Here is a 27,652-nt window from a genome sequence, read left to right as displayed (position 1 = left end):
TCTCTGTATTACTGCAGACATTCTATCTGTATTACCGCAAGCATTCTATCTGTATTACAGCAGACATTCTATCTGTATTACCACAGGCATTCTATCTGTATTACCGCAGACATTCTCTCTGTATTACCGCAGGCATTCTATCTGTATTACCGCAGGCATTCTATCTGTATTACCGCAGACATTCTATCTGTATTACTGCAGACATTCTATCTGTATTACCGCAAGCATTCTATCTGTATTACAGCAGACATTCTATCTGTATTACCGCAGACATTCTATCTGTATTACCGCAGACATTCTATCTGTATTACCGCAGACATTCTATCTGTATTACCGCAGACATTCTATCTGTATTACTGCAAACATTCTATCTATATTATCACAGACATTCTATCTGTATTACTGCAGACATTCTCTCTGTATTATAGCAATCATTCTATCTGTATTACTGCAGACATTCTATCTGTATTACAGCAGACATTCTATTTGTATTACCGCGGACATTCTATCTGTATTACCGCAGACATTCTATCTGTATTACCGCAGACATTCTATCTGTATTACTGCAAACATTCTATCTATATTATCACAGGCATTCTATTTGTATTACTGCAGACATTCTCTCTGTATTACTGCAGACATTCTATCTGTATTACAGCAGACATTCTATTTGTATTACCGCGGACATCCTATCTGTATTACCGCAGACATTCTATCTGTATTACCGCAGACATTCTATCTGTATTACCGCAGGCATTCTATCTGTATTACCGCAGGCATTCTATCTGTATTACCGCAGGCATTCTATCTGTATTACCGCAGACATTCTATCTGTATTACCGCAGACATTCTATCTGTATTACCGCAGACATTCTATCTGTATTACCGCAGACATTCTATCTGTATTACCGCAGACATTCTATCTGTATTACCGCAGACATTCTATCTGTATTATCGCAGACATTCTATCTGTATTACTGCAGACATTCTCTCTGTATTACCGCAGACATTCTATCTGTATAACCGCAGACATTCTATCTGTATTACTGCAGACATTCTATCTGTATTACTGCAGACATTCTATCTATATTACCGCAGACATTCTATCTGTATTATCGCAGACATTCTATCTGTATTACCGCAGACATTCTATCTGTATTACTGCAGACATTCTATCTGTATTACTGCAGACATTGTATCTGTATTACCGCGGACATTCTATCTGTATTACCGCAGACATTCTATCTGTATTACCGCAGACATTCTATCTGTATTACCGCAGACATTCTATCTGTATTACTGCAGGCATTCTATCTGTATTACCGCAGACATTCTATCTGTATTACTGCAAACATTCTATCTATATTATCACAGGCATTCTATCTGTATTACCGCAGACATTCTATCTGTATTACTGCAGACATTCTATCTGTATTATCGCAGACATTCTATCTGTATTACTGCAGACATTCTATCTGTATTACCGCAGACATTCTATCTGTATTACTGCAAACATTCTATCTATATTATCACAGGCATTCTATCTGTATTACCGCAGACATTCTATCTGTATGACTGCAGACATTCTATCTGTATTATCGCAGACATTCTATCTGTATTACTGCAGACATTCTATCTGTATTATAGCAGTCATTCTATCTGTATGACTGCAGACATTCTATCTGTATTATCGCAGACATTCTATCTGTATTACTGCAGACATTCTATCTGTATTACTGCAGACATTCTATCTGTATTACAGCAGACATTCTATCTGTATTACCACAGGCATTCTATCTGTATTACCGCAGACATTCTCTCTGTATTACCGCAGGCATTCTATCTGTATTACCGCAGGCATTCTATCTGTATTACTGCAGACATTCTATCTGTATTACTGCAGACATTCTATCTGTATTACCGCAAGCATTCTATCTGTATTACAGCAGACATTCTATCTGTATTACCACAGGCATTCTATCTGTATTACCGCAGACATTCTCTCTGTATTACCGCAGGCATTCTATCTGTATTACCGCAGGCATTCTATCTGTATTACCGCAGACATTCTATCTGTATTACTGCAGACATTCTATCTGTATTACCGCAAGCATTCTATCTGTATTACAGCAGACATTCTATCTGCATTACCGCAGACATTCTATCTGTATTACCGCAGACATTCTATCTGTATTACCGCAGACATTCTATCTGTATTACCGCAGACATTCTATCTGTATTACCGCAGGCATTCTATTTGTATTACCGCGGACATTCTATCTGTATTACCGCAGACATTCTATCTGTATTACCGCAGACATTCTATCTGTATTACCGCAGACATTCTATCTGTATTACCGCAGACATTCTATCTGTATTATCGCAGACATTCTATCTGTATTACTGCAGACATTCTCTCTGTATTATCGCAGACATTCTCTCTGTATTACCGCAGACATTCTCTCTGTATTACCGCAGACATTGTATCTGTATTACTGCAGACATTCTATCTGTATTACTGCAGACATTGTATCTGTATTACCGCGGACATTCTATCTGTATTACCGCAGACATTCTATCTGTATTACCGCAGACATTCTATCTATATTACCGCAGACATTCTATCTGTATTATCGCAGACATTCTATCTGTATTATCGCAGACACTCTATCTGTATTACCGCAGACATTCTATCTGTATTACTGCAAACATTCTATCTATATTACCACAGGCATTCTATCTGTATTACTGCAGACATTCTATCTGTATTATAGCAGTCATTCTATCTGTATGACTGCAGACATTCTATCTGTATTATCGCAGACATTCTATCTGTATTACTGCAGACATTCTATCTATATTACCGCAGACATTCTATCTGTATTACAGCAGACATTCTATCTGTATTACCGCAGGCATTCTATCTGTATTATCGCAGACATTCTATCTGTATTACCGCAGACATTCTCTCTGTATTAGCGCAGCCATTTTTTTTTTTTGACAATCTTTATTTTGTCTTTTGTCATTGGTACAATTCGACATTTAGTGAACAGAAAAGAATACAAAGTAATAGCTTTTATGACATGTGAGATCAAACAGCATTCTAGTAGTAGTGGGTATGAGGAACAGAAAGTTAACTGAGAACATATAATGGTATTAGTGTGAGCACAACACATCAAGTTGCGTGGATCTACAGTGCAGTCATAAAGTGACGATAGGTATTGTCGGTACAGTAATGGCACAATGTAAAGCCGTGTCTCTTGGCCACTGTTATCATGGGTGTTAGTCATTGTCTCTCTAGGTACATGTTGTGGCATTGTAGGGTGTCGGTGATAGGGTCGGTACACTCTGGCACCGGAATATGGACCGATGTAATAATGTGGTCTGCAGTCAATAGTCGTGGGGCTAGTGGGTCGTGCCTGTGCAGGACATATGTGTGGCCACCTTTACTGAGGCCAATGCGATTGATTGGCGTGTGGCATCTTAGTAGGGTAAGTACGGTAAGCATGGCCCTCCGGGTGTTAGGTGGGTCTGACGTTCATTGTGTTGGAAGCCGACTCGTGTCTGTTGTCACGGGCGCTTTCCTCTATGTGGTAGTCGTCAGAAGGGTCGATTGTCGGTCAGTGGTCAGTCCGTCCGTCAGGGCAGTTGGGTGGTAAGGGGGGGGTGGAGGGTAAGACGGGGTGAGTCGGAGGCCCTCGGTTCCCCGCCCCGCCCGCCGAGAGGTACCACAGCCAGGGCGTCCAAGTGCGAGTACATTTCTCTTGTCTGTCATGCAGTGCTGCCATAAGAGATTCCATGTTGTATAGTTCTTCCACCCTGTCAATCCACTGCCGGAGCGTGTGCGCATCCCTTTGTTTCCACCTTGTGGGGACTAGTGAAATGGCTGCTGTCAGTAGATGTTTGTAACGGACACCTTCCGTTGACGGATGCTCCTAGCGCTTCCTGAGGACTCCAAGCACTGCAGCAGACACCACAACCACCGCAGACTCCACAACCGCCGTAGCTTAACTGGAGTCTCGCCGTCTTCCTTCCACCTTGTATGAACCTCCAGCATCCAGGACCGTGTGGGGAAGACCTCTCCTCCAAGGAGAGCATAACAGGAGCAAGCTCTCAAAAGAGCTAAGTGATTAAAGCTCAAGGGAGTATGCAGCGCATAGAAACCCCTAGTGTGAATGTCTCCTCCAAACACAAGACAAGACTACTTGTTGAGGGTCAAGAAGAACTCAGGTTTAATGGCACACACTCACCTTTTATGCAATTCTCCCCTGCAAGGGAGATGCCCACATACAATTATACATTACCCAATCACACAATGGTTACATCCCACAGATTCCCTCCCCTTAGCCTGAGAGATAACCCAATTATATGTACAGTTTAAAACTTACTTTTTATCCAACATTCATAACTCTAAAACCATACATATTATTAATCAACACATTCCAAATACAAACATACACAAAAATCATTCGAATCCGTCCAACCGTTCGGGAGATAGGTATAAGTCCTTTATGACCGACATTTTCATGGCCAAAACCGTTCCATGGATTTGGGCTGTGCGGTCAGTCTATTTTTCAGCGAGAAAATGACTAAGTCCCATTCGAACAAGTGTTCGAATCTTCGAACGGGACTTAGTCTCCAGCCGCGGTGTCGAAGAAGGTACGGGTCAGCGGTGTTCGTGCAATTGGGTAGCCGAAAACAGTTCCATAGATTTGGCTGCACACACCGCTGACCGCGTTCGAATAAGTTAAAATGGCCACCGCCACGTGTTTGTTTGTCGAATGGCGGCCACTTCGACAACTTCGGCACTTCGACGACTTCGGCACTTCGACTGCATTCGAAGTGCCAGTTTAAAAGTTGTACCCTGCTCCCAAGCATTTAAAGGGCCAGGAACAGCATTCAAAAAGCCATTATGCCCAAATGTAATCCTTAAAGGGCAATACATCCCAGGGCCATAGTCGCAGGGCAGGAGGCTAGCGGTCAGTCCTCTCCAATGCCCAGTGGCAAAGGGCATGTTTTATTAGGGATTTTTTGTATGCTGAGAGGGTCATGTCTGTGTGGTGTAGTAGCATGGTGAGGGGCTGGAATGGCAGGGCAATGTCCGTGATTTGTTGGATGGACTCTCGGATCGTTGTCCAAAAGGGGGCGATGCTGGGGCAGCTCCACACGATGCAGAATATCTGGGGTTCTGTACCACTGTGTAAGGATCTTAAAGCTCGTCTCCTGGAATTTGGAGCTGATGGAGCATTTATGTGTTAATATAAAAATCTTTTCCCATTCATGTTCTGTGAGCGTGGTCCCTGTCTCTCTCTCCCATCTAGTTATGTATATTGGGTGCGTCAGGTTTTCTCCGTCAAGGAGAAGTGCATATAGCATGGAGATTCCCTTTTCAGGGTGGGCCCGTGTTGTGCAAAGAGTTTCAAACTGCGTCGGGGTTCTGTGTAGGCACTGTTTGTTCGGAAAGGCCTCATAGTATGCCCGTATTTGAAGGTAATGGAAGTTGTCTCCGCGGATATCCGCTTTGTCTCCGCGGATATCCGTCAAAGGCTTGAGTCGGTTCCCCTGCAGTTGCTGATGAAAGCTGAGCCAGTCGGTGTCGGTGTATGTGCGCAGGTTCGCAGGTGTTAGTCCCCCTCCAACCTCTGGGTTATGTGTAATGGGTGTGAGGGGGCCATCTGTGGTGGTGAGTTGGTGCGAGTACCGCAGCATGCACCAGATTCGTAGAGATCCCAGCGTTAGGGAACTAAGCCACAGGCAAGAGGGGAGCGTGCTGTCCGCCTGCGTGAGATCCATGGGTACCCACAGTTTGGCCGTTGGACGCGCATGCCAATCTACTGTCCTGAGTAAGTGGGCTGCGTGATAGTATCCCAGGAAGGATGGGAGACCAGCGCCTCCTCAGGCTTTGGGGCGTTCTAGCAGCGCCTTGCTTACCCTGCTCACCTTCCCGTTCCACACGAACTGTCGTACTGCCGTGGATTGTGATTGGAAGAAGGTTCTGGGTATGGAGATGGGGATCGTTTGAAACCGAAACAGAAGGCGCGGTAGCACATTCATTTTAACGGCATTAATCCGGCCGAACCAGGAGACATAGAGACTCCTTCAGCGATGTAGGTCAGACTGTAAGACCGAGAGTATGGTTAGGAAGTTTAACTGGTGTAGGAGATTCAGGTCATTAGGTAGCCAGACCCCAAGGTATTTTAGTTTGGTTTCGCACCACGAGAAATGGAACTGCGATCGTCGGTGCATGACTCTCTCTGCTGTGAGTGAGATCGGTAGAGCCTCCGATTTGCTTAAGTTTAGCTTAAGGTTGGAAATATCGCCAAAGTCCCTAAAGGCTCGAAGGAGGTTGGGAAGTGAGATCGCGGGGTTATCGAGGAAAAATAACATGTCATCCGCATATGCGGCCACCTTATGTTCCGTGTGATGCAGTTTGTACCCCGTAATACCCCCGTCCCGTCTGACCGCCTCCAGGAAAAGTTCCAGAGTGAGGGCAAACAGGAGGGGGGACAGGGGACAGCCTTGCCTAGTCCCATTGTGGATGGAGAACGGGGCCGAGAGTGCGCCATTGATCCGGATGCGGGCCGTCAGGGTAGTATATAGAGCTAGTATCCAGGAGCGAATATGGGGTCCAAATTGCATATGGCGGAGGGTGGCCTCGAGGTACTGCCAGTCTACCCGGTTGAAGGCCTTTTCTGCGTCTGTGGAGACCAGTACTAGGTCTTTGTTTGTCGACCGGGCAGAATGGATCATGTTCAGGGCTCGTATGGTATTGTCCCGCGCCTCCCTTCCTGGGACGAACCCCACTTGATCCGGGTGGACCAGCGTGGGGAGCAAGCGGGAGAGTCTCATGGCCAAGGTCTTGGTGAATAACTTGAGATCCGAATTAAGGAGCGAAATCGGTCTATAACTCCCGCAGTTGGTGTGGTCCTTTCCCTCCTATGGTATGACCGTCACTGTCGCGTGTAAGGAATCTGCTGGGAACCTACCGCCCTCCAGTAGGGAGTTAAAGCCCTATAGCAAGTGTGGTAAAAGTGTGTCCCTGAACTTGCGCAGGTACGAGACCGGTAGAACGTCGGGGCCCGGGGCCTTGTTGGGTTTAGACCGTTTAAGGGCAGCGGCGAGTTCCTCCTCGGTAATAGGCTGTTCCATTTCCTCGGCCAATTCCTCTTGGAGCTTGCGTCCAACGTATTCCGAGAGGAAGGCATCCACCCTATGTAGGCGTTGTGGCGTCTCCGTGCGTCGTGTGGTGGCGTTGATATTATATATCCGAATAAAAGAGCCTAAAAGCCTGGAGGCTGTCTGTTGGGGCCCTTTTCATTGTCCCGCCCCACCCCGCAATCTGGTGGATGTGGTGTTGCCTCTGTTTCTGTTTCAGGGTGCAGGTTAGTGTTCTCCCGCATTCGGTGGAAAATATTGGATTTTTGGATGGTGTGTAGCAATTTCTGAGAAAGTAGGTCTCTAAGCTGCATGCGCTGGTCAGTGAGGAGGCGATAGGTGTCATCCGTTTGGTTTCGTTTGTGTCGTGTCTCTAGTTCTGCTATCGTGCGTGTCAAGTCTTGGATCTTTGCAGCGTGTTCCTTTTTCCGTTGGGTGCATAGTTTGATAAATTGTCCCCGAATCGTACATTTGTGCGCCTCCCACACAGTAAGGGGGGCAATGTCGGGGCTGTTATTGTCGGTGAAGTATCGGGTCAGTGTTTGTGCAATTTGTGCGGTGAAAGAGTGTCTGTCAGTACACTTTCATTGAGTCTCCATTGGCGCTCTCGAGGTTTGAAGAGTCGGGATTTGAGCGTGACGTGGACTGGAGCATGGTCTAAATCGTGTTGTATCCCTATGTTGGATGTGATCAGGAAGGGAAGGTACTCTTGAGCAAGGAAGATATAGTCTATCCTGCTATATCTATTATGTACCGCGGAGTAGCATGTGTAGTCTTTGGCTTCGGGATGCGCCACCCTCCAGCAGTCGACCAGGCCTGACCTGACCAATGCCTGTTTATACAGTGTGGGGGGATGCTGCTGGTGCCCACAGACGAGTCCATACGGGATTCCAGCGAGATGTTGAGATCTCCGGCTAACACCAGGGTTCCATCTCTAAACCTCTCTAACTGTGTAAGGGTTTTCGCTAGGAATTGGTGTTGTCCATTATTGGGGCAGTATATTGTGGCAAAGGTGTACTTGTGGTCTGCGATCGTGCCTTTCACAAATAGAAACCTGCCCAGGGGGTCTGCTTGTGAGGCAGTGCTTATGAATGGGACGTTGTGGGCGAAGATGATTGCAACACCCGTACGTTTAGCTTCAAGGTGTGGCGTAAAATCCCTGGGGGAATCATCTATCCCTTATCTGGGGGGCGTCCTTCCATTTAAGGTGCGTTTCCTGGATAAATGCTATCGAGGTCTTCTGAGACCATAGGGTCCTGAGCAGGTGTCGTCTTTTTTCGGGGTAGTAAAGGCCCCATACGTTGTACGATCGTAGGAGTAAGGGCGCGGGGTAGAAGCCGGTCGCCATGGCTGCTCGGCCACCTGGCAGGGGGGGCCGGGTCCAGGGGCCCGGAGAAAAGCGAACAGAGAGAAGAGATGAAAGAGAGAGAAAAAAAAAGGGGGGGGGAGGTGGGGGGAAAGTAGGGCAAGGAAAGGAGGGGGCTGTGTGGGTACTGTGTCTGATAATCCCGTCTCTGAAGAAGTAGGGCACCCTCCTACGAAACGCGTTAGACAAGCACAGCAATCCACCAGGACTGAGTTCCAGTACGCAGAGCGCTTACCAGCAGAGAACAGTATTCGCACAGGACCTTTTGTGTATTTGCCGAGTGGAGCCGTTTACAGAGCACGTCCCCTGGAGTGAGATCCTTATCGGGACGCACACCGAAAAGCCCGCCGTCCTCACCGGCAGCAGAATTTCTGAAGCTCATCGGCCAAAGTCAATCCACATCAATCCCAGCCAAATCCAAGGGTTCCTGCACTCTTCTGAACCTCATTAGACTGGTAACCACTGCATGAACTGTTCCTGCATTATATTATAATATATTTTTATATTTTTATAATTTTACCAATAAACTGGTTTATGTTATTTACATCCAGTTTGTACCATTGCTTTCTATATCTAGTGATACATTTTTTTTAAAAACCACCTTAGCATCCAGTTCCACATACTGTATTGCTATTATAATTTGAACCAGATCTTTGATATATACAAAGTATAATATTTGGAGCAGATATCAACTACCCTATATCCCATTAGGGATAGAGTTATCTGCACTGCACATATCATCGGCTGCGTTATCCACTATTCACCTATTTATTTTCATTACTTATTTTCATTTTTTATACTCTATTTTATTTTTTATCTTTCTCTTTATCTTTCTTCCTCCTATTTTCTCATCTCTCTTTCTCCCTTTTTTTCTGCGATTTATTGGACTCTTTTTCTGTTTTATTTTCTCTCTTGCTATTAGACCTGCTACGCATATTATGTGAGTTTTAAAGGCACAGCACACATTTCTCATTCCTTAAAGGCATAGTACACATTTATATACTTGCAGTCTTCTACCGTTTACCATACTCAGCCAGTATCATAGGTTAGCTCCTGGTTTCTGCATACTATAGCAGAGTGTTCCATTTTTGTATAGGTTTTAGTGAATCCCTATTTTTCCAGTTTTTGAGCGACCTATTGTTAGTCGGACTCCCTCTCCCCTGGGTATTACATTAGGTATACCAGCACTATCCATTTACAAAAAGAAAACAGCCCGATCCTCCTTCTCCTACAGAGCGCTGCAATTATGGAACGACCTCCCGCACAATTTAAAATCTTCCCTAAGCCTAGAGTCCTTTAAGAGATCCCTCTCTACATACCTCAAAACAGAATGCACCTGTCATGGTTGATTATATATTTCCTACCTGTTCTATGTTACATTTTGTATATATTGTATATTAATATTAGTTTTTGTATTTTATTGTACCCTAACTGTAACAATGCAATGATTTGTGGACCCAGGACATACTTGAAAACGAGAGAAATCTCAATGTATCTTTCCTGGTAAAATATTTTATAAATAAATAAATAATAGAGGATAGTATCTACTAACAGCAATTGGAAATAATACCATTAGCTTATTTATCCCTCATAGAGCAGGTAGTTTGGATTAAATGATATAAAAAGTCTAGTTGACTTGGACATTCATTTTTAATGAACTGCAATTCAGTCAAATCTGGGCTGATTTGGTGATATTTTGAAATCCTGAACTCCGAGCCGCAATAAAGCAATGTAAGCATTGGCCGAGCATACTCTTTTTTGATTCGTGATTCTGAGTTCAGGTGATTGATGACGAGGGGACAGCCCGTAAATCTTGGTTTTATTCAAAGATCAAAAATATATATTAAAAACGTGATATTTGTATAACATTCATAAAAAAAAAAAACTATATGTATTCACGGAGAGAGAGAGAGAGAGAGAGAGAGAGAGAGAGAGAGAGAGAGAGAGAGAGAGATTTATTGTTCCTGCACTCTTTGACTCTTTATTGTTACTTTTTCTCACTTGATTTTTGAACCAAATGGCAGGAACCTGCTTTTATCAGTATACTAAAATATATTTGTAATATTTATTATTTATATGCATTTTGTAGTGTCAGGTATATTATTTCAGACATTTTGTGTTAAGACTGAAATAAAAAATGTGACTCCATTTAGATGTGACTCCATTTAGATGTGACTCCATTTAGTAACAAAATGCAAAGACAGGCAAATTAAATAACACTCTATTCAGTGCATGAATAAACTCTGGAATGCGGGTAACATAAACACATACCGGAGATAAGGTTCTTCTTACAAGGACTTTTTCAACAAAGGAGGTTTGAAGGAGCCCAGCCCAGACACATATATATATATACCGTATATACTTGAGTATAAGTCGACCCGAATATAAGTCGAGACCCCTTATTTTACCCCAAAAAACTGGGAAAACTTATTGACTCGAGACTAGGGTGGGAAATGCAGCAGCTACTGGTAAATTTCTAAATAAAAATAAATCCCCAAAAAATTATGTCAATTGAATATTTATTTACAGCGTGTGTATATAATGAGTGCAGTGTGTGTGTGTGTGTATATTGCAGTGTGTTTGTATGAATGCAGTGTGTGTGCATATAATGCAGTGTGTGTATGCATGTAGTGTGTGTATGAATGCAGTGTGTGTGTATATAATGCAGTGTGTTTGTATGAATGCGGTGTGTGTGTGTGTGTTTGAATGCAGTGTGTGTATGAATGTAGTGTGTGTGTATGAATGCAGTGTGTGTGCATATAATGCAGTGTGTGTATGCATGTAGTGTGTGTATGAATGCAGTGTGTGTGTATATAATGCAGTGTGTTTGTATGAATGCGGTGTGTGTGTATGAGTGCAGTGTGTGTGTGTATGCATGCAGAGTGTGTGTGTATGAATGCAGTGTGTGTAGTGTGTGTGTATATAATGCAGTGTGTGTGTGTGTATAAATGCAGTGTATGCAGTGTGTGTGTGTGTGTGTGTGTGTGTATGAATGCAGTGTGTGTGTGTGTGATGCAGAGTGTGTTTGTGTGTGTTATGCAGAGTCTTGGTGGGGGTGGCATTTTTATTATTTTTAAAAAATTATTATTATTATTTTAATATTACATTTTTAATATATATTTTATTTTATCATTATTTTTTTAATATTATTAATATATTATTTTTATTTTATTATTATTGTTTTTTTTTTATATATATTTTTTCGTCCCCCCTCCCTGCTTGATACATGGCCAGGGAGGGGAGCTCTCACTCCCTGGTGGTCCAGTGGTGTGCACTGTGTTGGAGGGGGGCTGGCAGAGAGCTCTTACTTACCTTTCCTGCAGCTCCTGTCAGCTAGCTTCTCTCTCCTCCGAGCTGGTCTGCTCCACTGTCAGCAAGTCTCGCGGTCTGAGTGCCTCGCGGAGCGGTGCAAGACCCGCGGCTCTCGCGAGACTTAAAGTGGGAGCTGACCGGACCGGAGAAGAGAGAAGGGAGCTGACAGGAGCTGCAGGAAAAGTAAGAGCTCTCTGCCAGCCCACGACAGGACCGCCGGACTTGTAAATATATATATATTCAACGGATCGACGGGCACCCCGACTGGGTACCTCCATTGAAGGATGCTCCTAGCGCTTCCTGAGGACTCCAAGCACTGCAGCAGACACCATAACCACAGTAATCCAAGAAGAAAAAACTCACAGGCACTCCAACTTCAAGCCGCAGGCAGATTTATTATGACAGAATGCAACGCAACGTTTCGACCGGAAAGGTCTTTTTCTGCTTTTATGCAATTCTCCCGTGCAAGGGAGATGCCCACATACAATTATACATTACCCAATCACACAATGGTTACATCCCACAGATTCCCTCCCCTTAGGCTGAGAGGTAACACAATTATACGTACAGTTTAAACATACTTTTTACCCATCTTTTATAACTCTAAAACTATACCCCCAATATTAATAAAAGTTATGCATATTATTAATCAGCACAATCCAAATACAAACATACCCAAAAATCATTCAAATCCGTTCAGCCGTTCGGAAGATAGATACAAGCACATTTTCATGCCCAAAACAGTTCCATGGATTTGGGCTGTGTGGTCGGTCTATTTTACACAGAGAAAATGACTAAGTCCCAATCGAACGAGCGTTCGAATCTTCGAACGGGACTTAGTCTCCAGCCGCGGTGTCGAAAAAGGTACAGGTCAGCGGTGTTCGTGCAATTGGGTAGCCGAAAACAGTTCCATAGATTTGGCTGCACACACCGCTGACCGCGTTTCAATAAGTTAAAATGGCAAATCCATTATACCCAAATACAGTTCTTAAAGGGTTAATACATCCCAGGGCCATAGTCGCAGGGCAGGAGGCGAGGTTGGTTCCGCCACATTTCTCCCCTTTACCATCCAGACTAACAGGGTATCTGACCTCCTATCGGTCAGTGCCCTGGTTAGTCCAGCAACCCACCCACAGAACACAATCAGCAGTACACCCCACCCACAAGAGTTACTACACCTGGGGTAGTGGGTAGCTTGTCCATGTCCAGGAACTCCACCTCGGCTCTGGGGGTTACTGGCGCTCCGGATCGGTGGGTTGCATAGTGGGCAGAGACCAGCGGTACTCTGCCCTGCTGCCAGCGCTACCATGGGAGTAGCCTGGCTGGAGCCCAGTTGAGGAAATGTCATAGTAGGCTCCTCACTCTGGACCCGGTACTGCTGCTGGAGGGCACGAACCTCCCTGCTGCCGGGGGACAGGACCGACCGTCCCTAGCCCCTGTGAGGCATGTGCAGAGACCACGGTCCCATCTGCACGGGTGTGGGGCTTATCATCTCCCCTTGGTGGGCTAGGCTGCCGCTGGGGAGAGGGGGTAACGAGTTCATCTCCCTTACCCACTTTCTGCCGCTGGGGAGAGGGAATGACAAGCTCCTCTCCCTGACACTATCTCTGCCGGTTGAGGGGGGGACCGACTGTCTCCCCTTTCAATATTTTGTCCTGCTGCTGGGGGCCAAGACCACCTGCCTCAGCTGTCCCATCTGGGAGAATAAGATCTCCCCTTTGTAAACTAAGCTGCCGCTGGGGAGAGGTGTTCACCGATTCCTCTCCCTGGAACACTTTCAGCCGCTGGGGAGGGAGGACCACACGTTCAGTTCCCTGGGATACACACTGCTGCTGGGGAGGAAGGACGGCACCTTCAGCTCCCTGTGACACACACTGCCGCTGAGGAGGAAGGACGGCACCTTCAGCTCCCTGGGATACACACTGCTGCTGGGGAGGAAGGACGACACCTTCCGCTCCCTGTAACACACACTGCCGCTGGGGAGGAAGGACGACACCTTCAGCTCCCTGGGATACACACTGCCACTGGGGAGGAAGGACGACACCTTCAGCTCCCTGTAACACACACTGCCGCTGGGGAGGAAGGACGGCACCTTCAGCTCCCTGGGATACATACTGCCGCTGGGGAGGAAGGACGACACCTTCAGCTCCCTGGAATTCACACTGCCGCTGGGGAGGAAGGACGACACCTTCAGCTCCCTGTAACACACACTGCCGCTGTGGAGGAAGGACGGCACCTTCAGTTTCCTGGGATACACACTGCCGCTGGGGAGGAAGGACGACACCTTCAGCTCCCTGGGATACACACTGCCGCTGGGGAGGAAGAATGGCACCTTCAGCTCCCTGTAACGCACTCTGCCGCTGGGGAGGAAGGACGACACCTTCAGCTCCCTGGGATACACACTGCCGCTGGGGAGGAAGAACGGCACCTTCAGCTCCCTGTAACGCACTCTGCCGCTGGGGAGGGCGGACGACACCTTTGGCTAGATCTGTTATGACCTGTAGGTACTCTGCCGCTAATTTCCTCACGAACTGCACGGCTTCCTCAGAGGGGTTGGGTCCAAAGAATGCCAGCCGTATGGCAACCTCTCTGTCAAACTGCTCCTGAGTGTAGCCAGGCGCCATGCTTGCTCTGCCGACGTTGGTTCCTTTGTAGATAGGGGCGCTGTACGGGTACTAGCGTTGCCCTCAATTTGTAATCCAGGAATGGTGTCTCCGAGCTGCTTTACCTCGCACTAGGACGCCATCCCACTTCTGCCACCAATGTAATGGATCGACAGGCACCCCGACTGGGTACCTCAGTTGAAGGATGCTTCTAGCGCTCCCTGAGGACTCCAAGCACTGCAGCAGACACTGTAACAGATCGACAGGCACCCCGACTGGGTACCTCCATTAAAGGATGCTCCTAGCGCTTCCTGAGGACTCCAAGCACTGCAACAGACACCACAATCACCGAACCGGAAAAGCATATAAATCCTCTCAATCATATGAATGCTGTAGACAGTTGAATAGGAAACCATACGAATAGGTTTACCCTCCTAGCAGTCAAACTGGAACAGCATACAATAAATCCTTCCCCCAATAATGAGACGACACTTCACTTTGAGGGTTAAAACAGGAACAGCAGATTTATTCACACAACCTCCTTTTAAGACATTCTCCCATGCAAGGGAGGGATCCACAACAATTAGTACCACAGCCAATAATGTACCAGTTACCTCCCACACATCTCCTCCTCGTAGTGTGACACATAATCCCATTATTCCAGACACAAATTCCCTGGGTTTCTGGATGTACCCCTAAACATAGGGTTACCAGGGGCCATAGTAAGCAGGTAGGAAGCGGGCAGCCAGGCCTCTCCAATGCCCAGTGGCAAGGTGGGTTCCGCCACAGACATTATAACCACCGTAGACTCCTCCAGAGAGCAAAACCGGAACAAGCTCTTACAAGAGCTTAACAGTGATTTAGCAAGGGAGTATGACAAGCATAGCAATCCCTTGTAGCAGATTCCCCCAATAAGAGACGGCACTTCAAATTGAGGGTGAAGTAGAACTGAGGTTTAATGGCACACACTCTGCTTTTGTGCAATTCTCCCATGCAAGGGAGACACCCACATACAATTATACATTACCCAATCACACAATGGTTACATCCCACAGATTCCCTCCCCTTAGCCTGAGAGGTAACACAATTATACGTACAGTTTAAACATACTTTTTAGCCATCTTTCATAACTCTAAAACCATACATCCAATATTAATAGTTACATATTATTAATCAGCACATTCCAAATACAAACATACCCAAGAATCATTCAAATCTGTTCAGCCGTTCGGGAGATAGATATAAGTCACTTTTGACCGACCGCAAGCACAATTTCATGCCCAAAACAGTTCCATGGATTTGGGCTGTGCGGTCAGTCTATTTTACTCCGAGAAAATGACTAAGTCCCATTGTATGAGCGTTTGAATCTTCGAACGGGACTTAGTCTCCAGCCACGGTGTCGAAGAAGGTTCCATAGATTTGGCTGCACACACCGCTGACCGCGTTCGAATAAGCTAAAATCGCCGCCACGTGTTCGTTTGTCGAATGGCGGCCACTTCGACGACTTCGACGACTTCGACACTTCGACTGCATCCGAAGTGCCAGTTTAAAAGTTGCAACACTGCTCCATAGTAATTAAAGGGCCAGTAACAGCATTATACAAATCCATTATGCCCAAATACAGTTCTTAAAGGGTTAATACATCCCAGGGCCATAGTCGCAGGGCAGGAGGCGAGGTTGGTTCCGCCACATTTCTCCCCTTTACCATCCAGACTAACAGGGTATCTGACCTCCTATCGGTCAGTGCCCTGGTTAGTCCAGCAACCCACCCACAGAACACAATCAGCAGTACACCCCACCCCAGGGCCATAGTCGCAGGGCAGGAGGCTAGCAACCAGGCTTCTCCAGTGCACAGTGGTGAGGTTGGTTCCGCCACAATATATATCCATGTATACTAACTATAATTATATTTAATCATATATAAATAGTACTTATGCTAATAATACTGAATATTCATGAATAGAATCCCACCCAATGAAGAACATTCGTTATTAAACTAATATTAGCTGAATGTATGTAAAAGACATGTATAAATCATGTGTCACATTTTGCTAATAGACACAGTTTCACACAATCAGACAGTAACTAAGAAAACCAGACACAGGATTACCAGAGATATTACCTACATAATTAATTTAATGGATCCTTACAAGAAATGCATTGTAAGAGAAAGTTGAAACAAAGTCCAGATGCGTCAAAATCATACTTTATGGTCTGATTCATACTTTAAGAGGAGACTGACAGTCTGCTAAAGTCTGAGAAAATCCCTTTGAAGACTAACAGCTATCTGATGAATGATACCCATAAAGATAAACATTTGTGAGGTCAAACACATCACTAAATTCAATTAACTCCTGTCACGGAGCTTCCTGTACCCCGGTTGGGTACCTCTGATGACGGATGCTCCTAGTGCTTACCGAGGGCTCCAAGCACTTCTCCAGACACCATAAGTACTGCAGACCCCATGGGTCGCCGTCTCCTACCCACCCTGGACCTACGACAAGGCTCCAGGTTCCAGTGGGTAAACCTCTCTTCCTTCAGAGAGCGTAGCAGGAACAGCTCTTAGAAGAACTAGTGATTATCCAAGGGAGTATGATGATCATAGCAATCCCTTGTAGTGATATAGCAATTCCCCCAATAAGAGACAAGACTCTAGATTCAGTTTGAAGTAGAACAGGGAACAAAATGTCTGGTGTCTAAACTGATTTCTTTATACTCTGTGAAAGACTTATTCTATTTTTCTGAACTATGCTGAACTATTTAACTATTTTTATTTTTATTTTTGTAGAGTTAGCCGGAGAGAGAGGAAGTGTTAGCTGACCCAGAGTTGGATGTACTATGTGTGTTTTTGATATATGTTGAGTGTGCCAAGGATGGATTCCCATGTTTTAAGGAACTGCGTGAGGATATGACTGGTTTTGACTGGACTTTTGTAAGAGGGAAATGGTTAAAAGATATAGGACGCAAGGTCCTGGTTATGATTATTGTCAGAATTTCAAGCTAGATAATAATTTATCTCATGAATTAATATGTAAGAAGTGTTTCCCAATTCCTCCCGATACCCGAGCTACGTACTCACAGGTGCGGGTATTATAAGTCACAAGTGGTGTCAACTGTGAGGGGATGACATGTCTAACACGATCGCAGCCCTCACTCAGGTTTTCCCCAGATGTGCTTTTTCCTCAAATGTGAGTTTTTGCCACTGGGTTTTTTGCCTGGCCCCAGATCATCGGGTGGACTGGTAATCCTAGACCCCAGTCCTTGGACGGGGGATAGGTATTATTCCCACTTTGACAATATGATCTCACTTCCGTGGACGAAGGAGGAAACAACTGTTGGGAATAATATACTTTGCCCATATTTACCAAGGGCTTATGATACAGATAACCGGCTGGTTAGTCTGTTTAAAATTGGTTAACATGTCAGCTATTTGCAATAATATATTTGCTATAAGCCCAAGTTCCATTTTGTCTTAAACATCCATTTTCTATATATATGTCTGCAAAAGTATTAAGTGTCTCTTTTCCTGCTGAGTTTCTGTTTCTTGTAGACCACATGATTGCTTAGGAATGCACGCGCAGTGCCCCAAATTTGAAGTAGGTGGACCGACCAAGCAAGTTTTTCCATCTCCCGCTTCCTACAATCGATGCCTTATATACACGTCCCCTGATAGGGGACGTAACAGGGATTAAACTGATAGGAATAGTACTACTTAACACACCACTCCTATCTGGTGGCACATTAGATGGCATGCACAGTGCCCCAAATTTGAAGTAGGAGGACCGACCAAGCATCTTTTTCCATCTCCCGCTTCCTAAAATCGATGCCTTATATACACGTCCCCTGATAGGAGACGTAACAGGGATTAAACTGATAGGAATAGTACTACTTAACACACCTTAGAATAACGCAGAGAAAGGCAATGTAGAGAGAGGAGTCTGAAGAAGAGGAGTCAGATGAGGAAGGTGGCTTTGAGGAGGTGGAAGACCAAACACAGCAGGCGTCCCAGGGGGCTTGTTGTCACCTTTCGGGGATCCTTGGTGTTGTACGTGGCTGGGTGCAGGAAGAGACCTTCAATGACATCAGTGAGGACAAGGAACGGAACATGGCTAGCTTGGTATCCAACCTTGTGCAAATGGGGAGTTTGCGGTTGTGCAAATGGACTGTTGCACTGCTGTTTGCGGTGCGTTAAACGGGGAGTTTGGTCTGTCACTGTGAAGCGTGCGTATCCCTTACACTACCTGATCGATACAACATCATACCTGATGTTTTAAAGAAGGTTATTCCAAACAATTTAGGAATGTTAAGTGATTTATGCCCTTTATTGATTAAAACCAGACTCTGCATCAACTATGTAATTTTCCATGGGAGTTTTGCTATTGATCCCCCTCCGGCATGCCACAGTCCAGGTGTTAGTCCCCTTGAAACAACTTTTCCATCACTATTGTGGCCAGAAAGAGTCCCTGTGGGTTTTAAAATTCGCCTGCCCATTGAAGTCTAAGTCATTTGCGGAAGTTCGCGTTCGCCGTTCGCGAACCGAAAATTTTATGTTTGCGACATCACTAGTGTTAATATATGTTAAGAGTTGCTTTTTTTGACATTTTACATTTATTGTGGTCTTTGATCTTGCACCAGGCCTAGACCATAAAACATCTAGATAGCCATCACCAGAGCTGGACACAAGGAATTGCATAGAGTGGGCAATGAACTGCCAGACCAAACCCCCTCTGATCCCCCCCCCCCCCAGGGGTCTGCCCACTGAGAAACAACTAGTTTAGGTATATAATGAGGGTGCTGGGCTATCCAGAGATTTATTCATTTTTTTCTTTGGTCAGCAACTTCTAGAAGACCTATACCATCTCCCACATACCAAGTCTCCCACAAGAATTCTATATGGGGTAAATACATGTAAGGCATTTCTTGTGTTTTCTCCAATTTTATTTTATGTACTGTTTTGCAATTTGTTATCTGTATGTCATTTATTTCTGTATTTTGTACTCAGCACTGTGAATCTTTTTTGTCAGATTAAATGTTTACTTAATCAGCTTGTGTCTCTGTTCTCTATGAGCTTCACTCTCCAGAGGAAAGCTCAGGTAAACACGTTACCAAAAAGGGTTAATTATATGTGTTTGATCAGTAAAAGTAGAACTGTGATTCTATAATTCTCCTGTGTTTGGGGTAACCTAAGACGCCCAGGTTTAAAGTCTTGGCGGTGGCAGTAAAGTGTGTACTAGGGGGTTAGTGTAGAAGGGATTGTAGGGGTTAATTGAGTGGTTGCTGGGACTATCAACAGGTAACTAGGGGTCTGGTGTCATTAACCCTGTCACTTCCACACTCTCCCTGCTGTCTCGGCTGGGCCTATAGCCCACGCTCGTGACAGACCTCGTTTGACCTCAGGATGTTCATGTTCTATCTTTATTCAAATGCTTATCTTCTACTGCCACACAAGTATGTAATATTAACTATAAGGAAGCAATAAATCTAGCCGCTTGCGTGACAAACTGTGTGTAAATGCTAGCCTTTAAAATATACTCATTGAGAATCTTGTTAAGCACATTTGTGGTGTCTGTGTCTTATTGCTAACAATGATACTCCGGTCAATATTGATTTGGTGACCGGAGGATCAAGAATCAAGGGGAGTCCAGAACAGCCTTAGCCTTTCACTTCTATCTTGATAACCTTAGCTGTTCTATCTGGATCACCTCAGCCATTCTATCTGGATCACCTCAGACATTCTATCTGGATCACCTCAGCCATTCTATCTGGATCACCTCAGCCATTCTATCTGGATCACCTCAGCCGTTCTATCTGGATCACCTCACATGTTTTATCTGGATCACCTCAGCCATTCTATTTGGATCACCTCAGCCATTCTATCTGGATCACCTCAGCCATTCTATCTGGATCACCTCACATGTTTTATCTGGATCACCTCAGGCAATCTATTTGGATCACCTCAGCCGTTCTACCTAGATCACCTCTGCCGTTCTATCTGGGTCACCTCACGCATTCTACCTGGATCACCTCCGACATTCTATCTGGATCACCTCAGCTGTTCTATCTCGATCACCTCCGACATTCTATATGGTTCACCGCAGTTGTTCTATCTGGATTATCACAGGACCTGATGTCTAAGCAATGCTGGAGTAGGGGCCCACTATGTTTTAACAGTTGAAGCCTTACAGACTGTCTCTTCAGAGTTTACTTTGTAACATGCTATGATGGGGTGAAGCCAACACCACTCCGCACCCTGAGAACATTATCCGCAAAATATGTGACTAGTGTTAGTGCAATAGAATTTAATATAAAAAAGTTAAATGTTGTTGCATTATATTTACCTTTATTGTAAGGAGAAGTATAGAAAATTTGCCCAATGACACAATAACCAATAAAATGTATAAATAACTTATAATACACCGTGTGTTAACACACTAAATTCATTTTATTTTATATATATATATTAGACTTTGAAAAACCTTTTTAATCAATAAAGTATATTTTATATATATATTTTATATGATCACAAAATCATATTTAAGTTTCCTAAGTATGGTGCAAATATTTCTATACATTTTGATATATTTTGCAACATTAACAATTACATTTTAATCAGTGGTGTCTATTTGGAAATATATTCTTGATAAGCTTCTGAAACACCATCTGTCTAATTTCCTTGGTTTTTACACCATAGATAATTGGGTTCATCATGGGAGGTACAAGGACATACAGGTTGGCTAACAGAATGTGGACCTGTAGAGAGATCAGTTTATGTCCGACCCTGTGTACGATAAAAGAGAAAAAAGCTGGTAGATAGAACATGAATATAACACAGATGTGGGACATACAAGTATTAAAAGCTTTAAAACGAGCTTCTGTCAAAGGGAGTCTAAGAACAGCTCTAGCTATGACATAATATGATATTCCTATAAGGGACAAATCTATAAACGATGAGAAAAATGCTATAGTAAGACCATAGACAATATTAACCAATATATCTGCAGTAGCCAGTCTTGCCATCGCCATATGTTCGCAGTAAGAATGTTCGATGATGTTGCTCTGATGGTAAGGTAATCGTATTAGAAGGAAAACTAGTGGTGTAATTATGCAAAAACTCCTGGTAAGAGCCATAACTGTTGATACTTGAATGAATGTGTTTGTCATTTTAGTTGTGTATGATAAAGGGTAGCAGATAGCAATGTATCGATCATAGGCCATGATAAGTAAAATGGCTGACTCTAACCCAAACAGGAAGTGGATGAAAAATATCTGAACAACACAACCATTGAAAGAGATTTCATGGAAGTTAAACCAGAATATGCTGAGAGTCTTTGGCACGGTGGAAGAGCACAAAAGGATGTCAGTGAGGGCCAATATGACTATTAAAATGTACATGGGCTGATGGAGACTTTCATTGGTCTTAATCACTGTTATCAAGATGGAGTTTCCAAGAAGAGCCAGTATGTACATGGAGCAGAACGGGATAGAGAGGATGAAGTGAGAACTCTCCAAGCCAGGAATTCCCTTCAGAATAAAATATTCCGGGTGGAAGTTACTTGTGTTTAATATTTCCATGGTTAAGAAGTCAGATTATGATCTCACAACCTGCAATCAGTATGAAAACATTGTCAGAGATTTCTTTGGAGGAATATATTATATAGATATATATAGATATATTTGTCTATTTACCTCAGAGACAGACTTCATAAATGATTAACTATAGAATATACCCAGATATCTTAAAATGCTACATGTAAAGCGACATGTTATGTACCTATTATCGTGGTGTTGTGATATGTATATATGGATTCCCCATTCCCCTTTTTTCTTCTGTATCCCCGTAACTACTGTGTCTGCATATACGTTTACTTTTGGCAAAAGAAAATAAATAAAAAATTGTCAAATTCAAAAAAAATGCTACATGCTCCTTAAAGGAACACTCCAAGCACAATAACCATTGTCTTACATTGTACGGATTATGGTTCCAAGAGGGACTTGACACTCCCATAATAAGTAGTTAAAATATGCGGGGACCACTGGGCAACAGTCCCACCTTCCATGAATTTTGATGGAGAGCCAGAAGCTCTTGAGATGGAACTTCTGTTAGCGCTCCTGAGTGAAGCCATACGGCACAGGGCAAGCAAGCTCATTGGCTAAGTGTGTCAGCTGGTCACTTACAGCCTGTAATCTAAACCCTGCATGGCTGGAAAAACACTTAGAGAACAGTTTAACTACTATACAGTTTAACTACGAAAATAGGTTTGGGGCACCAGGACACTTAATTGTTCTAAACAATGATAATGGTGGGGAGGGCACTCCTGTCACCACAGTGCACTGTAACAGTTATGGTGCTTTGAATATATGTGCAGATTACACTCAGTCACCCCCATTCACAAACCAGAGCCCAGGGCTGTAGGAGGGGGCTCCAATCGGAGAGTCTTACCTAGGTCCCTGTGCAATCCTACTCTACCTCTGCTTGCCTGGGAACACTCCAGTGCATGGAAATAGTACTTCAAATTATCTGTTATTTGCAAAAAACAAGTGAAAGATAATTGGCACATATTTATCCTGCTGGATGCATTTGGTCCTGATTTTGTTGAAAATCGGTGCATTGTACATATTCCAAATCCTTTACTTTGTATAAGATTTAGATAAAGAAAAAGCACTGATTGTAGAGCAGACTCTAAATGCATTCGGCCGATTGGAAAAATTCGATCAAGCTGACGAATTCCGACCGAAATTAGATTGAGTAAATATGTGCATTACTATTCATTTCTAGATTAGCCCGTTTACACCAGATTTTGTCCACCCAGCCAAAATCCAGTGTTTAGCGAATCAATCTGTTAGACATTATCCAATGTCCCTTTTCGAGTTCATATTTCGGGATTACGACGTGTTGGCATTTTGGGGTCCCATATTGTATCGCTGATTTGCTTTTGCAATTGTAATCATGTAAATGCCAGCAAGTTCCTTACAATAACTCGGAAAGAGAATTAATAAATTAATAATTTTCTCATCCAACCTTGAGTCATGTCAGTCTGTGATTATTGTAGGTATAGAGCTATTTACATTAATAGCAAAATAGATCAATCTACTTTTACATATTTTTGGACACTGACACAAGTTTTCTTATTTTAGCTGTTTACCAAATTAAATTCAAGTTACATTTAACCCCTTAACACCGCAGCCAAATGTACAAGTTGTGAACGAAACAAAACGTAAACAAAACCTGGCATTTGCGCTATATGTCTGTCCAACCGTAATTCACCTCTTTCATATTAAATGCACCCCCCCTTATTATATATCATTTTATTCAGGGGAAACAGGGCTTTCATTTAATATCAAATATTTAGCTATGAAACATAATTTAATATGAAAAAAATGGGAGAAAATAAGATTTTTTTTTATTTTTTTCGTTCTACATGACATTTTAACTGTCAATGTCATAATACTGTTTGCTTTTACTGCAATAAAATACACATATTTGTATTCAGCAAAGTCTCACGTGTAAAACAGTACCCCCTATGTACAGGTTTTATGGTGTTTTGGGAAGTTACAGGGTCAAATATAGCGTGTTACATTTGAAATTGAAATTCGCCAGATTGGTTACGTTGCCTTTGAGACTGTATAGTAGCCCAGGAAATAAATTTACACCCATAATGGCATGCCATTTGCAATAGTAGACGACCCAAGGTATTGCAAATAAGCGATGTCCAGTCTTTTTTAGTAGCCATTTGGTCACAAACACTGGCCAAAGTTAGCGTTCGTATTTGTTTGTGTGTGAAAAATGCAAAAAACGCCAATTTTGGCCAGTGTTTGTGACTAAGTGGCTACTAAAAAAGACTGGACATACCCCATTTGCAATACCTTTGGTTGTCTACTATTGCAAATGGTATGCCATCATAGGGGTAATTTTCATTCTTGGGCTACCATAGGGTCATAAAGGCAACGTAAGCAATCTGGCGAATTTTTATGTGAAAAAAATTAAACACAAGCCTTATATTTGACGCTGTAATTTTTGAAAACACCATAAAACCTGTACATGAGGGGTACTGTTGTACTCAGGAGACTTCGCTGAACACAAATATTTGTGTTTCAAAACAGTAAAAAGTATTGCAGCAATAATATCGTCCCTGTAAGTGCTGTTTGTGCGTGAAAAATGCGAAAAACGTCACTTTTACTGGCGATATCATGGTTGTAATACATTTTACTGTTTTGAAACACTAATATTTGTGTTCAGCGAAGTCTCCCGAGTAAAACAGTACCCCCCATGTACAGGTTTTATGGTGTCTTGGAAAGTTATAGGGTTAAATATAGTGCTAGCAAATTAAATTCCCTATACTTTCGGCATGGGTGGTCAGGCAGGTCCCGCTAATTGTAATTAATTAGGATACCTAATTATGTAAAATTATTGCATAAATATATGTGTAGAATTAATATATGTATATATATACATATGTGTATATATACGTATATATATATATATATTTTTTTTAAAAATATTTTTATTTATATATAGGTATATATATTGATATATACGTATATATTTATGTATATAGATATATATATTATTTCGTTCTATGTGTATTTTGATATAAATATATATATATATATATATTAATATCACAATACAGTTAGAACGAAATAAAACACATCTATATATTTTTTAATATTTTATTTGTAATTATTTATTTTATTTTATTTTTTACGTATTTACATATTTATTTTTTTTATATTATTTATAAATATATATATAACAATAATTATATATATATTTAATCAGTATCAGTCTACGTGTAATTTGATATTAATATATATATATATATTAATATTAAAATACACCTAGACGGTGTATGTGTGTATGTGTGTATGTGTGTATGTATATATATATATATATATATATATATATATATATATATATATATAAATTTTTTTACACTTTTAACATTATTTTTATTTGATTTTCAGCCAGCAGGGGGACCAACTGTCATTACAGTTGGTCCCCCTGCTGGCAATACAGAAGCCAGCTATACCGGCCATGTGATTGTGAGGTCCTCGCAAGGACCTCACTCTCACATGACCGGGAGGGACCGGAGGAGGAAGATGTGCCGCGGGGGGGCTCCCTGGGAGTCCCCCGAACCGCGATTGCCGGCGTGGGACCGCCGGCGACCGGGTAAGTTACTAAAAACCGGAGGGCGTACTATTACGCCCTGCGGCGTTTAGAGCCGCTTTTAAAAGGACGTAATAGTACGCCCTCCGGTCTTAAGGGGTTAAATAATGAATATGTGTTTAAAGTGTGGTCTCTCAGCTTTAATTTGAGGGTATTCACATCCAAATTGGAGGAAGAGTTTAGGAATTACAGATCTTTAATATGTAGCCCTTCTTTTTCAAAGGGCCAAAAGTAATTGGACAATTGACTAAAAAGCTGTTTCATGTAGAATAACAGTGGTGGGTGATTGTAGGATCCTTTCCATGGAAAAACCCCTTCACAATATCCAGCCAAGTGAAGAACACTATCAAGGAGGCAGGCATATCCTAATCCAAGTCTAGAGAAGACTTCACAAAAGAAAATACAGCGGGTCCACCACAAGATGCCATCCATTCATAACCCTCAATAATAGAAAGGCCCGATTGGACTTTGCCCCAAAAAAATCTTAAAAAGCCAGCCCAGTTCTGGAACAGCATTCTTTGGACAGATTCAACTAAGATCAACCTGGACCAGGAGGATGGGAAGACAAAACGTATGGGGAAGGCTTGGAACAGCTCATGATAAGAAACATATCACAACATTCACATTGTGTTAATTTGTCCAACAACTACATTTGAGCCCCTGAAATAAGGCGACTGTGTATGAAAATGGTTGTAATGGTTTCATATGATATTGTTTCAGTGTCCAAATATTTCCAGACTTAACTGTATATATATATAGTAATACCATTCTGGCATACCTGTAAGATATCTGCATCTTTCTTTCACTTTCTTCCTTTCTTTCTGTCTATTTCTGTATTTGTTTCATACCCTAAGGTCTCTGTTTCTCTTCTTTTATGTCATCCACGTGGTCTCTCTCTCTCTCTCTCTCTCTCTCTCTCTCTCTCTCTCTCTCGCTCGCTCTCTCTCTCTCTCTCTCTCTCTCTCTCTCTATATATATATATATATACCCAGGCAGATTACAGATTCTAATGGGTATAAATCATCTGGGAACCATTCTCCTTCAAAATCCTTTATGATTTGACAGATGGCTAATTAGAAGTGAGGTTCTTTATAAAATTCTCCACAATTCTCAGGCAGTTTGGATAAAATGATATAAAAAGTCCAGTAAAATATAACACAAACCGCCAATGATATAGGGGGAATTTATCAAAGTGTTCTGAATATTGGCAGTTAAATTCTGTCATTATTTTGATCACATTTTTTTTTTTTTACATTTTCTATTTTTGTTGTAAAACAGACAAGTCTGTATTGACATTTCCACAAGATGACAAAAGTCGAGGGTAGTTGCATGAGTATTACATGGCATGTCAAGAGACACTTTTTTAGTCAACCTTTTTCTACCTACCGCCCACTAATGCATCTTTTTGGTTAAAAAAAATTCCTTACCGCCCACCAGTTTTCGCGCAAGTGCAGAATATTTTTTAGAAAGGAGGGTATAAGTACATTTATCTTTTTATTACTACTTAATGCATGTTTATAATGTTTTTAACTTTAAAGTTTAATGAGAAAACAATAAAGTAAATTGAAATTACCTTTACTAGTGATTAATGAGATCCTTGAGGTTGATGCTGCGAGACTAAATATTTGATATCTTATTCGATTTTCGTAAGGAACAAACGAAGGTCTCCTCTTTCGGTGATATTCAGACGACTTCTCTGTTTGCGCATAATTTGATTTCTCATCTGTGCGTCAGCTCCCTTCCTCTCCCTCCTCAATTCCCCTCCCCACCTTTTTTTTTACCTTTTTATTTTTTATGTTTTAACCTTCCTTGTAGCAATGCCCAGTAGGAAGGCTGAGCTAGGTATCCCACTTACTATTACTTACTATAGCCCACTATAACAGACAGGAACACATACATACACACACACACACACACACAAGACACATACATACAGACAGGCACACATACATACAGACACACACATACAGAGACACACACATAAGACATACATACAAAGACACATACACACATACAGACAGACACAAGACACACATACATACAACACAC

General features: G+C 42.7%; 1 protein-coding gene across 1 annotated transcript; it reads right to left on the bottom strand.

Moving 5' to 3' along the window:
- Window positions 1–21,045: 21,045 nt before the first annotated feature.
- On the bottom strand, window positions 21,046–22,008 carry LOC134586216 (olfactory receptor 52B2-like). The gene has a single exon (XM_063441714.1). The coding sequence runs from the start codon at window positions 22,006–22,008 to the stop codon at window positions 21,046–21,048; it is 963 nt and encodes a 320-aa protein (XP_063297784.1).
- Window positions 22,009–27,652: the final 5,644 nt, after the last annotated feature.

This window comes from Pelobates fuscus, chromosome 1 (assembly GCF_036172605.1).
Source record: "Pelobates fuscus isolate aPelFus1 chromosome 1, aPelFus1.pri, whole genome shotgun sequence".
Taxonomy (NCBI): domain Eukaryota; kingdom Metazoa; phylum Chordata; class Amphibia; order Anura; family Pelobatidae; genus Pelobates; species Pelobates fuscus.
Note: the sequence above shows the minus strand (reverse complement) of the source record. Positions and strands in the feature narration are given on the sequence as shown.

Excerpts from the sequence above, each read along its gene's own strand:
- LOC134586216 (XM_063441714.1), bottom strand. The coding sequence starts at position 22,008 with ATGGAAATATTAAACACAAGTAACTTCCACCCGGAATATTTTATTCTG.